The sequence below is a fragment of the Podarcis filfolensis genome, assembly GCF_964270895.1.
Source record: "Podarcis filfolensis genome assembly, chromosome: 6".
NCBI lineage: Eukaryota > Metazoa > Chordata > Lepidosauria > Squamata > Lacertidae > Podarcis > Podarcis filfolensis.
Window position 1 is genome coordinate 99232721 of NC_139609.1, and position 12989 is coordinate 99245709.

At 54.1% G+C, this 12989-nt stretch overlaps 1 protein-coding gene across 7 annotated transcripts in view; it reads right to left on the minus strand.

Moving 5' to 3' along the window:
• CDH22 (cadherin 22) overlaps positions 1-12989 on the minus strand; it is an 88197-nt gene that overhangs the window by 11744 nt on the left and 63464 nt on the right. For all 7 annotated transcript variants that reach the window (XM_083618553.1, XM_083618550.1, XM_083618552.1 and 4 more), the window contains one exon: positions 11074-11210. In XM_083618553.1, coding sequence (XP_083474679.1) covers positions 11074-11210 — 137 coding nt within the window. The remainder of the gene's footprint in view (positions 1-11073; positions 11211-12989) is intronic.

Genomic DNA, 12989 nt, shown 5'->3' on the forward strand with positions numbered 1-12989 from the left:
GGACTCTCCATGTCTGATAGGTTGGGACTGGGGGGTCCTGCCGGAAGTGGAACTAAATGGCACTCAGAACGGGGCTGGGGGGGGGGAGGCTCCAGAGATGCCACCGAGAGCCTCTCCTCCTGCCCTGACTTGGATCTCTGCCATGTTCTGTTTCCACTCCAAGCTTCTGGGTCTCGGTCTTTCAGGCCCCCCCCCACTTGCCTTGTAGCTCCAAGTCAGACCCAAGGAGAGCCTCTCAGTCACCTTCACCTTAACTGTGCATTACCTTTCCACAGTTAAAACCAGGCCCAAGGCGGCTCACAAGATGAACACAGGTTCATAATTACAAACACAGCAAAAGTCGTCACAAACCATCAATAAAACGCGTCGAAAAGTCCACAACCAAATTGAACAATGGCCGTAAGATCTAAAAATAAAGATGCAGTAAAATAACAACAACAAAAAGATGCAAAAAATTAATAGCAGTAACAGCAACACCCGCCCCCCCCCCCAAAAAAACCCATACCAAGACAGCGGCGCAAGAGTCTCCTCAGCAGCCTCCGCTTTTGGAGCTGGAGCTGGTCTGGGCTGCGGGAGTCAGGGGCCAATTTCCTGGCTGCCCTACTAATGCATCATGTTCTTAATGGGTTTTACGTTTTGCTCATCTTGGGGCTCAGGAGACAAAATGAGGGTTACAAATTAAGCAACTCTACCAGCCAAACAAGCCACCTCCCTTTTCTTCCCACAGCCCTCAAAAACGCACATTTACCTGCCAGAGGGAGGAGGCCAAGTTCCCAGGTGCCCAAGAGGGTTGCACAGAAGGATCAATGCCAGCTGGGGGCACAAGCACCAGCGGGGTTCAGGGGAAGCTTGGGACCCCTGGGGCACGGGGTCGAAACCACTGAGCCTCTTGGGCTTGCCGATCGGAAGGTCGGCAGTTCAAATCCGCATGACAGAGTGAGCTCCCCTTGCACTGTCCTGGATCCTGCCAACCTAGCAGTTCGAAAGCCCGCCAGTGCAAGTAGAGACATTAGCAGGGTTTGAGTAAACACTTACAACTAAGAAAACAAGAGTAAAGGTTAAGAAATAACAACATGGAAATTAATTAAATGCAAGATGTAATTTGAAGAAAATGTGGTACAAAAATGATGAGAAAATAAGAGCAGTAGATTTAAAGATGAAAAATAAGACAAAAATGAAGCAGAAGTAGCAAATAGTTAAAGAACCAGAAGGGAAAGTTGAGGGAAGTCACGGGGGGGGGGGGAGTTGTGTTTTCGGTTTTTTTATATGATAAATGTATTGAATATTAAATAGTAAAACTTAATAAAATATTATTAAAAAGAAAAAGACTGGACTCAACTGTCCAGGGGTCCGTTACCTTTTTAGCTCAGGGGAAGCAAGTGTCACCGAGAATGGAAAAGAGCTGAACTTCTCCTGTACACGAATGGAGGCCCCAACTGGGGGCTTAATCCCGTGGATTAGCTCAAAGACCCATCCAGTCCCCCAGTGGCCAAGCAGACGCCCCCATGGGAAGCCCACAAGGGGCACAGCAACTTCCCCCTCATCCTGCATCCCCCAGTGACCTGTCTCCTCGGATAGAATCACAGAATTGCAGAATTGGAAGGGTCCCCAAGGGTCATCTAGTCCAACCCCTGCAATCTCAGCATTCAACCTCTTCTTAAAAACCTCCAAGGAAGGAGAGCAGGCCTCCTTCCATCCCACGGAAGAACAGCTCTTACTGCCAGAAAGTTCTTCTGTATGTTTATTCAGAATCTCCTTTCTTGAAGCCATGGGTTCGAGTTCTGCCCTTCAGAGCAGCAGAAAACAAGTTTGCTCCATCTTGTGAGGAGGACTAGAACCCAGGAGACCAGAGTTCAAATCCCCCCTTGGCCGTGCCGTTCCCTGGCTGGGGCCTTGGGGGCCAGTCCCGGCCTCTCAGCCTCCCTGGCAGGCTCCTTGTGGGGTTACAGGAGGAGAGGAGGAAAAGGATTATTGAATATTTTAAGAACCAGTATTAACAAGGAAATGACCTAGCAGGTCTGGAGTAACTCCAGCAGAACAGAAGTTAACAGAATTTAACATAATAGGCCATATAGTAACAATTGCAAAGTTATTTACTAGAACTACTTCTCAAAAATTAGATACCACTTCTCATAATGTCAAAATCAATATCGTGACATAATATAATAAAAATGTAGCTTTTCGGTTGTCCAGTATGTACAAGCTACAAGCCCTATATAGTCAGGGCCGTAGTACATTCTTTACTAATTTCTTCATCTCTCTTATATTTTTCTGTAGTTCTAGTAAATAACTTTGTGGTTGTTATTATACGGCCTATTACGTTTACGTGTGTTTTCAATTGGATTTGCGTGATATAGGCATTCTGGTGGTTTATAACAGAATTTAACAGGCAAAGAACTTTGAAGACGAAGAATTTGGAAGACGTGATTTAATAGAAAAATAAAGAAACCAGGAACAGGGTGGGAGGGAAGTCACCAGGTATTTAGTCGAGAGGAATATGAAAGTTGTGCAGCCAGAGGGTGGAGGGAAGGGGACGTGGGATGTATTCTTTGTTTTTTCTGTCTCTGTATTAAAAAATGCAAATAAAAAATAAGAATAAAATTAAAAGGAGAGGAGGGGGGGTGCCATGCCTCCTAGCTTGAGCCCTCCAGCCCCCAGTTCCTCCTCTAGCAGCCTCTCTTGCTCCCCTGCTCCTGAACGTCTTGGAGCAAAGCCATCCTAGCCCCTCCTGGGGGGGCATCATCCCGCTGCCTCTCCCCTGCCAGCTCCTGCCCTGCTGCCCCCTAGCCCCTGCCAGCCCCTCCGCTGGCACCTGTGGCAAGAGGCTGCTGGGAGGCGCAGGCTGGGACCTGAGGCCAAAGGGGCTCCGCAGTCAGCCCGGGGGGGGGGTCGCAAGGAGGGAGGGGGCAAGGCAGCTCCCCTCCCCCTCCCCGAAGGATCCATCATCTCCACCGGCCCCTCCCCCCCCCAGCATCCCAACCCGGCTGACTGACATGCAAATTAGTTTAATTATTTCTTCTTCTAAAATAAATTATATTTTGCAGTGGCTGCAATATGTTGTGTCAGGCAAAATTACATTCAATATTTTTAAACTAATTGATGTCAGCCTTGAGAAAACGTGATTGACAGCAGCGAGGAAACGAGGCTCCGCTACCTAAATGCTTTCCTAAATTAAAATTAAACATGCCGGTTTTTTCACCGCATTTCCTCCAGGAGTCGGAATGCCATTAATCTGAAAGCGCCGTTGGGTGGGGGGGGGGAGGCAGGTGGGGAGGAGAGCTGGGGGGCACGGAGAAGCAGGATGGGACTCCCAGCTGGGGGGGCTGCAGGCTCCTGCCGGGGGCACCTGCCGGCCTCATCCAGAAGGATCCGACCGCGCCAGCTGCCCGTGAGGAGGGGCACCGGCAGGAGGGGATGTGCCAGGAAGCCAGGAAGTCCCTCTGCAGCCCATGACAAGCGGGGGAGGAAGCAGAGGGCGGGAGGGAGGGAGGGACTCCCCACATCCAGTGGGGCAGCGAGGGAAACCTGGCAAGGCAGCCACTCTCTGCCAAGGAGAGGCGATCCATGGGGGATGCATTCCGGCACAGAATCCCCCCCCACTCCCAGCAAGATCACAGAATTGCACAGTTGGTGGGACCCCCCAGCCCGGCTCCTCTGGGGTCGCAGCGGGAGCATCCCTGACCCACAGCCACCCACCCTCTAGAAGGAGCATAAAACGAAAAGCAAAGATCACCAGTGTTGAAGCAATGACTCTTCAACATCGACTTCATTGGACTGGTCATGTTGTGCGGATGCCTGATGATCGTCTTCCAAAGCAACTACTCTATTCCGAACTTAAAAATGGAAAGCGTAATGCTGGTGGTCAACAAAAGAGGTTTAAAGACTCTCTCGAGGCAAATCTAAAAAAATGCAGTATAAACATCAACAACTGGGAAACACTGGCCTGCGAGCGCTCCAGTTGGAGAACAGCCTTTACCAAAGGTGTCATGGACTTTGAAGACACTCAAACTCAGGACTCAAGGGAGAAACGTGCCAAGAGGAAGAAACACTTGGCAAACCCCTCACTGGGGTCAACTCCCACTCGGAAACCAATTGTCCCCACTGTGGAAGGATAATAATAATAATAATAATAATTTATTATTTGTACCCCGCCCATCTGGCTGGGTTTCCCCAGCCACTCTGGGCGGCTTCCATAGAAAACCAAAAATACACTAAAATATCACAGATTAAAAACTTCCCTGAACAGGGCTGCCTTAAGATGTCTTCTGAATGTCAGGTAGTTATTTATCGCTTTGACATCCGATGGGAGGGCGTTCCACAGGGCAGGCGCCACTACCGAGAAGGCCCTCTGCCTGGTTCCCTGTAGCTTTGCTTCTCGCAATGAGGGAACCGCCAGAAGGCCCTCGGCGCTGGACCTCAGTGTCCGGGCAGAATGATGGGGGTGGAGACGCTCCTTCAGGTATACTGGGCCGAGGCCGTTTAGGGCTTTAAAGGTCAACACCAGCACTTTGAATTGTGCTCGGAAACGTACTGGGAGCCAATGTAGCTCTTTCAAGACCGGTGTTATGTGGTCTCGGCGGCCGCCCCCAGTCACCAGTCTAGCTGCCGCATTCTGGATTAGTTGTAGTTTCCGAGTCACCTTCAAAGATAGCCCCACGTAGAGCGCATTGCAGTAGTCCAAGCGGGAGATAATCAGAGCATGCAACACTCTGGCGAGACAGTCCGCGGGCAGGGAGGGTCTCAGCCTGCTTACCAGATGGAGCTGGTAGACAGCTGCCCTGGACACAGAATTGACCTGCACCTCCATGGACAGCTGTGAGTCCAGAATCACTCCCAGGCTGCGCACCTGGTCCTTCAGGGGCACAGTTACCCTATTCAGGACCAGGGAGTCCTCCACACCAGCCTGCCCCCTGTCCCCCAAAAACAGTACTTCTGTCTTGTCAGGATTCAACCTCAATCCATTAGCCGCCATCCATCCTCTGGATGTGTGGATCCAGAATTGGCCTCCACAGTCACTAACAGACTCACTGTTAAGACTGTGTTCATGGAAGACAATCTTACTTGGCTACGAGGGATCGCCGAAGAAGAAGAAGAATCAGTGTATGAATCAAAGTCAAACAGATGACCAAAGTTGAGGATCAAGGAGAAAGCCCGGTTGGTTTAAAAGGAACCTCCCACATGAACAACAACAACATTTTTATTATTTATACGCTGTCCATCTGACTGGCTTGCTCTAGCCATTCTGGGCGGCTTCCAGCAAAATATATAACACCACAAAACACCAACCCTCAAAAACTTCCCTATGCAGGGCTGCCCTCAGATGTCTCCCAAAAGTCACAGTGAGCCTTGGGGGGTCCCTTCCAGCCCCATTATTCTATCATTTGACTGAGGTTTTCAAGTGGAGGTCAGATAACCACCTGCCAGCGATTCCTTAGCCGAGTCCCTTCATGGCCGGGGGCTGGACTAGACGATCCCTGGGGTCCCTCCCCCCCCTACAACCCTCCGATTCCATGATCCTTCTAACCCCATTCGCCCTGCCACCAAAGCGACTGGCTGGACCGGCCTTGGTGCATCTGGATGCTGGCCCCCGCCTCTCCCTTGGCGCAGGTGAGTCTTTGCTGGGGAGGAGTCTCCCTCGGAAAGAGGGGCTCCCTCCCTCTGCCCCCTCCCCATCTCTTGCGCTGCCCCAGCTCAGCGGCAGGAGGGTAATTAAGGAGCGGTCCAGCTCCGTCTGCGATTACGGCCGTTCTCCGGCAGGAAGATTTATCATCTCAATTACCAGCAGTGGACACAGCAGTCAAGGGCCCATCATTTTACATGAGCGCCGGAGAAAACAGGGAGAGAATCCCTAATATTAGCCCAAGGAAGGTAAACAGCTTGTGCGGGAGATGAAGATTTATCTGCACAAACACTCCAAGAGGCTCTCGGGGCTCAACAGGCCCCTCTCATGCCGCGCCCGGCCCTGCGCATCACCGAGAAAATGCTCTCGGCTGCCCAAAGAGCACCAAGCCAGAGCAGAAGGCAAAGCGCGCAGGATCAGGCCAGGCATCCTGCTCTCACGGCGGCCAACCGGGTGCCCATCAGGGGAGGCCAGCAAGCAGAATGACGGCACAAGCGCCACATGCCCGCCATTCTCCAATGAAAAGAGCGGGGTCCTGCTCTGCACCAGGAAGCTTCTCCCTTGCCGGATCTTGACCCACCTACACCTGCCGCCTTGAGCCAAGGGCAACCTCTCTGCCTCACCTCCCTCGCAGGGGTGTTGTTATTATGAGAAAAAATATTATTATTTATTCATTTATTGAATTTATATACTGTCTTATACCTGGAGGTCGAGGGAAACGATAAATGGAATGAAAGAAAGGAAAAAGCTGCAAGATGCCTTGAGTCAGGGGGAAAGGTGGGGGAACAGTAATAATAGCAATAGTAATAGTAATAGTAATAGTAATAATAATAATAATAATAATAATAGTAATGGAATCTGTGAGAATGGTCAGGAGCATACCATGCAGTAAATCCTATGGAACTGCTTCGGATGGCAGCAAAAGGCTGCCCAGGCTTTACCCAGTTACCTGGGAGTAAGCTCCATTGACTACAGTGGGACTTACTTCCGAGTAGACAGTCAGGCGCCACTTACAAGAAAGGAACAAAAACTCCAGGTGTTTCTGAGGACGGCTGGCTGCTGAAGCACTGCAATTAAGGAATTTAAAGCAGATTGGCGACCTTTTCCTTTGAAATTCTAGGAGGGGCTTTTTACGCCAGCTTCACTGTCTCCTTCATTTGGTGCAGGGATTTCATTTTCAGTATAAACTGGACTCTGTTTTTGCACCGACACACACACTCCACTTTGATTGTTCTCAGAGACGTGGAGGGGAAGAAACCGGGACATTCTGGGATCAAATCATAGCTGTCAACTTTTCCCTTTTCTTGCGAGGAATCCTATTCGGAATAAGGGAATTTCCCTTTTAAAAAGGGAAACGTTGACAGCTATGGATCAAATCAGAAACCAGGACAGCTTCTGTAATTCCGGGACTGTCCCCGGAAAACCGGGACACTTGGAGGTTATACCAGAGCAGCCCTTTCACATCCTGCAGTTTCCAGCCACTGGGATTCAGAAGCATTGGACTGGGGAGCCAGAGTGAGGCCATTGTGACTCGGGACCATCAAGAGCCAAGCCAGCGCCAGAGATGGGGCAGCCGCTGACCAGCTGGCCATGACCCTCCCCACATGCAGAGGTTCAGCCTGGGAAACCCGGAAGGGAGAGGAGCTCCTGGCCCCATTTGGAGGGGTCTCTGGGCACCCGAGAGGCAGGGGCCTCCCAGGGCTGTGAAATGGGAGGAAGCGGGTCCCCCCCGGGGGTGGGGTCAAGAGATACCCTTGGGCGTCCAGCCCCACCAAGAAGCGCCGGGTGTGTGCGGGTGCAGAAAGTGTGTGCATCTATGACGGGGGGTTCTTTAGCTGCAAAACCTGCACTGCGGGGGTTGGATTGGATGACCTTGGGGTGCCTCGCAACTCTACGATTCTGCATGTCTGAATTGCGCCAAAGTGGGGTTGAGACCCAAAGAGCGGCAAGCACCCCCACCAGCAGTAACGGGCAGGGCTGGAATGAGGCTCATGGGCAGTTATGGGAAGATATGTGTCATTCGGTGCCATCCTTCTCCCCCCCCCCTTGAAGCACCAAGAGGGAGGGAGGGAGGGGTCACATTCCTGGTTAGGGCAAAAGCCATTTGCAAGAGGTCTGCAAAGCAGGGGGGCAGTTGGGTCCCCGGGTGGGAAATGCTGACTCTCCCCCCACCTCTCTCTCTCTCTCTCTCTCTCTCTCTCTCTCTCTCTCTCCTTCCCTCTCTCTTTCTCCCTCACTCCCCCCCCCCCCACTTTGAAGGCCGCCCCTTTACAACTGCCCTTTCCAGCAAAGGATCCCGACATAAATGGCGCTTTAAATTCAATATCCGCCATTAATATTTCATGATTACAAAGCGCTCCGGATAATGTCCCTGGCAGGAGCGTCTGGACAGTTAAAATGGATGAGTCAGAACTTCCTGACGGAGGAGAGGGGAGTCGGCGGGGAAGGCGCCCGCCCAGCCCTGGCGCTAATGCGCCCTGACAGGCCCCTTCGCCCGCCGGGGGCTGCTGACTGGTCTGGAAATGGGAGCTGTTGCGGGGAGAGACGGCCCTTCTGATTCCTGTCGCCTTGTATTTGCGGGCAGAGAGAGGGATCCCCCCCCAGCCACGCAATGGGAGCCGGGGGGCAGCAGAGCCCTTCTGCACCGTGGCCTGTGGGGGAAGAAGCCCCTGGTTTCCCCTGCCAAGGGCAAGAGGATCATTGCGCTGTGGGGGCGGAAGGGACCCCAAGAGTCATGTAGTCAACCCTCCTTCAATGCAGGAGAGGTGCATGTCCGCCAAGCCCCCCCCCCCCGTGGCACTGCCCCCCACAGGCCCCTGCAAGCCAACTGGACCTACTGAACAGTTCTGAACCCCACATCCCTGCCATGGGGCTGGCTGTGAAGAACACAGTCCATTAGGGGTGCGGCAGAGACCTGGAATTCGGGAAACATTTCTACTCTAGAAGGTACAGTCATACCTTGGGTTGAAGTCACTTCAGGTTAAGCTTTTTTGGGTTGTGCTTCGTGGCGACCCGGATGTAACGGAGCGCGTTACTTCCGGGTTTCGCTGATTGTGCATGCGCAGACGCTCAAAATGACGTCACACGCATGCGCGGAAGGGGCAAATCGCAACCCACGCATGTGCAGATGTGCGGACGCGGGTTGCGTTCACTTCAGGATGCGAACGGGGCTCCGGAACGGATCCCGTTCACATCCAGAGGTACCACTGTAATTGCAAGACCCCCAAACATGCAAGGGCCTAACTCTGGCCCAGACCGCAAGGACGGACATTTCCGATGAAGGGAGAGATCTTTACCGAGGCAGAGGAGACGGGCAGGCCAGGAAGAGGGCTTGAGCTGCAGCAGCCGCTACTCTCCGGAAAGGGGGCAGAAATGGCAAGGGAGGGGGGCTGGCAGCAGCAGGCCCAGGACCCCATTGCAAGAGCAGCCCCTGCCCCCTGGGGACTCCAAGAAGCCCTGAGTGGTCTCCTCTGTGCCTTTGTTGGATAGTCTTCTCAAGTCACCCAGCTGCAAATGCTGCATTCTTCTTCCGAAGAATAATTCAGTTTATACGCCGTCCTTTATCCAAAGATCCCAGGGCAGTTTGGAACGCCGCATGCCCAGCCTCTCCAGAGGGCCTTCCCAGAAGTGGCAGCTCCCTTGGACACTCGACTCCCAGCACTGTCGAGCTGGAAGGAGCCCCCAAAGGCCATCTAGTCCCACCCCTGCAATGCAGGAAACGCTCTTGCCTCTTCTTCTGCAGCCCCCTCTGCCACCCTCCTCCTCATTAGCATTCCCTCTCCCCCTCCAGACAGGTGCGGCTTCCTACCTGCACTTGCCACGCATATTTATTCCTATTTATTCGGCTAACTCCTTCCTCCTCCCCCCAAGAGATTTCCTTTGGCAGAGCAGAGCCAGCCAGCCGAGGGGGGGGGGCGAGGAGGAGGAAAGGAATCTGTCTCAGGGCCCTTCCCGAAATCCGCTTGCCCAGACCCCCGAGATCCAGCCGAGGGAGGCATCAAAGGCGGAGGCTGCTGGGAGGCTGCTTTTGTTTCCTGCCGGCCTTGTTTGAAGTTTGGGGAAGCAGCATTCAAGCTGTTGGGCTTCCTCTTTGGGGAGAGCGGCAGAGATGGAACAGAGCACCCCCCCCCCAAATAGAGACAGGCGAGGAGGACCAGGGAGGAGGGAGAAGCAAGCAGGAGCGCAAGAGCCAAGGTCCTCACAGGACCCCCGCCAAAAGCAGCACCCGCTGGTGGGGTGGGTTTGGGGGGGCTGGAGCCAAGCCGCTCACTCTCCCCCACCATCTGCTTGGTGCTGAACCTCGGCCTCCTCCCCAGCTACAGCCGCCTCCTGCAGGGCTCCCAAAAATACTATCTTTCGCGCCTGCCTGCCTGCCAAGGACCAGGCTGGTTTGCAGAGAAATTGGGGGGGGGGGAGAGGCTATGTGTGAAGTGGGTGGGAGAGAGAGGGAGGGGAGTGTGGGGAGGGGAGGGGAGCCCAGAGTGGGCACCCCATAAGCAGAGCCCAGGGGAGCCCCCTGCCCAGGTGCAGCAACTGGGCAATTTTGGGTGCTGCAGAAAGAGGGAGGGTGATTCGGAGAGGAGGCAGCAGCCGAGGGGGGAAAGTGGGGTGGGACAGCCAGGCAGCAGCAGCAGCACAGGCTCAGAGAATCAGAAGGAAGGGAACCCAGAGGACATCCAGCCTGCCCCACCACTGGTGCACTGTGCAGGGTCTCATGGACAAGATCTTGCAACTGCGGCAGCGAGGAAAGCAGCCTTTGCCCTCTTTTAGCTGAACTTCTTCACACATCACATTGTGAAACTAAGGAGGCTGCGATGGCCATCAAGTTGGATGGCTTTAGAAGTTGGAAGGGAACCCTCAGGGCCATCTAGTCCAACCCCCTGCAATGCAGGAATCACAGGGGGCCACCTGAACTCTGCTTAGAAACCTCCAGTGGAGGAGAATTTGCCGCCTTCCCAGAGTCCGTCTCACTGCCAACATCTCTCACCATCAGAAAGTTGCTTGATCTCCTTCAAAAGCGAAAGGTGGGACGCTCATAATCCTCCTGGAAGCCCCCCAAAGGTCTTGGGGGTGTTGCTCCTCCTTTGCGCCCTCCCTGACAATCCTGCCCCCTCCCTCTCTGCTGCTGCAGCCGTGAGGTTTTGGCTTTGCCTTCCTCCAGGGGAATCAAGAGGGGGCCTGAGGCGCCAGCCAGGCGGGGGGGGGGATCCAGCTCCCCAGGAGGCCCCACGTCAGACGTGGCAGTGGAGGCAGAAGCACTGCCCGCCTGCCCATCCCAGCTCAGATTAATATTCCTGCTGGCTTGCCCCTTCCTGCTTCCCGTTGGCACCTGGGAGGGCTGCTTCAGGTCCAGACGCGCCCCTTTGCCCTCCTCCCGCCTCGGGGCTCTTCTCCTTCTTCTTGGCCCCCTCTGGGCTGACTCCATCCTGCCCCCCTGCCCCCCCGGGACTCACCTGCTTCCATGGCCAAGATGGTGATGTTGTGCCAGCCAGCTGTCTCCCGGTCCAGCACCTTGCTGGTCACGATGGCGCCGGTCAGCGGGTCGATGTCAAAGATCTGCTCCAGGTCGGTGCTGCGGTCGATGGCGTACCTGGGCACCAGGTGGGAAAGGGAGCTGTGAGGAGGATGCAAGGGAGGGGTGGGAGGCTGGCACATGGGGCAACGGAACTCTTGGGACCCTGATGTCAACCCCAGGGGGGTAGGAAGGGGGTGCGGGGGTGCGGTCCGCCCCGGGGGTCACCCTGAGGAGGGGTGACAAAATTGCGGGCGGCACTCACCGTGGGCCCTGCAGCGCACCCAAACCATGCATCTCAGGCGCCTGAAGGCTCCACACTGTCCACCCGCTGCCTCCCCCCCACAAGCTGTGGGGTGGCCGAGGGCACGCGTGCCCCATCGGTATGGTTGTCGCGAGTGTGCCATCCCTATGGGTGCCACTTGAGCGCTGTCTGTATGGGTGCTGTGCATGCGCAGCCGGGCAGTTTGCCCCACCCCTCAGCGCCCTGCCCAGGCTTCCTCCACCACTGGTCAACCCCTCCTCCTCTGTGATTTCAGCCGCAAGGAGGACTAGAAACCTGCTCCTTTTAATTTAGCCATTAAAGGAAACTTGTCAATAGATGCTGCGAAAGGTGTTTAATGCACAGAACCTGCCCAGCCAACAGACTGGCATGCCCATCCCACACCTGCTCTCATTTGCTGCCACTTTCAGACGGGCACCACAACTTGCCAATGTTCATTCGTTCACGGAGAAGACACCACGTCAGAGCAAGAACCCGGAAAAGGAAGACCACCCTCTTCAGATCACAGAGCCAGAGAGACGGCTCAGAGGGCACATTCAAAGTGGCACATTCCACACAAACTCTCCTGGCATGTGGAATCAAGAAGGAAGGGCACACATCTGACATTGGACTCCAGCCCCTGCAAAGGCAGAGGGGGGTCCAGGCCCCCCCTGGGCGCTGACTCACCCCACCAACACAAGACGCAACCGGCTGTACTTTTGAATAAATAAGGTATAATATTCATTGTATCAATTTGTAGATTTCAACGGAAGTCTCATAAAGTTCAACAGAAAAAGCAGAAGACCCAGTGGATCAGTTCATTCTCTAGTCAGTTCATGCATAAGGGACATACATGTATAAGTGTCTATTCCACCTGTCTGTTCATAGAGTCCAATAATCCACATGAAGGGTTGCTGCAGCTCCACAGAATCCTTTCACAGAGTCTAAGGCAAGGATTTCTGGGATATTAGCCTTGTTTCGCCATCCTAGGCTTCTTCAGTAGTCCAGGCTCACATGTGACGTTACAGGATAGTGGATCTTATAGCATAGTAGGGGTGCATGAACTGACTAGAAAATGAACTGATCCACTGGGTCTTCTGCTTTATTTGTTGAACTTTATGAGACTTCTGTTGAAATCTTGTGTGTTTATTGAGGATGTTTCACGTAAACATAGGTTTGTTGTTGTTGTTTCACCCCCCCAACAGGCAGGAAGCTTTCATGGCGGGGGGGGGGGGGGCCTCTGGACGGCTCCTAGCCAGGATGGCACCGCTCTGCCTCCACAGGCGGAGGCAGCCAGGTTTCTGAATGCCAGTCTCTGGAATCCACAGGAGGGGAGAGTTGCTCTGGGGCTGTTTGCAGAGTTCCTACAATGGGCATCTGTTTGGCCACTGGGACAACAAGATGCTGGACTAGAGGGGTCACGGGCATCCTGGTCCTGCTTCCGTGCCAGGGATGTGAGGCGACTGGCCCAGCAAAGAGCAGATGGGAAATGCCAAGGAAGCCAGACTGCCAGGCCTTGGAGGCTTCTGCACCTCCATCCGGATCCGTGCTTTGGACGCGTTCCCAGAAAAAGCAGCACCCTCTGCCGACCAGGT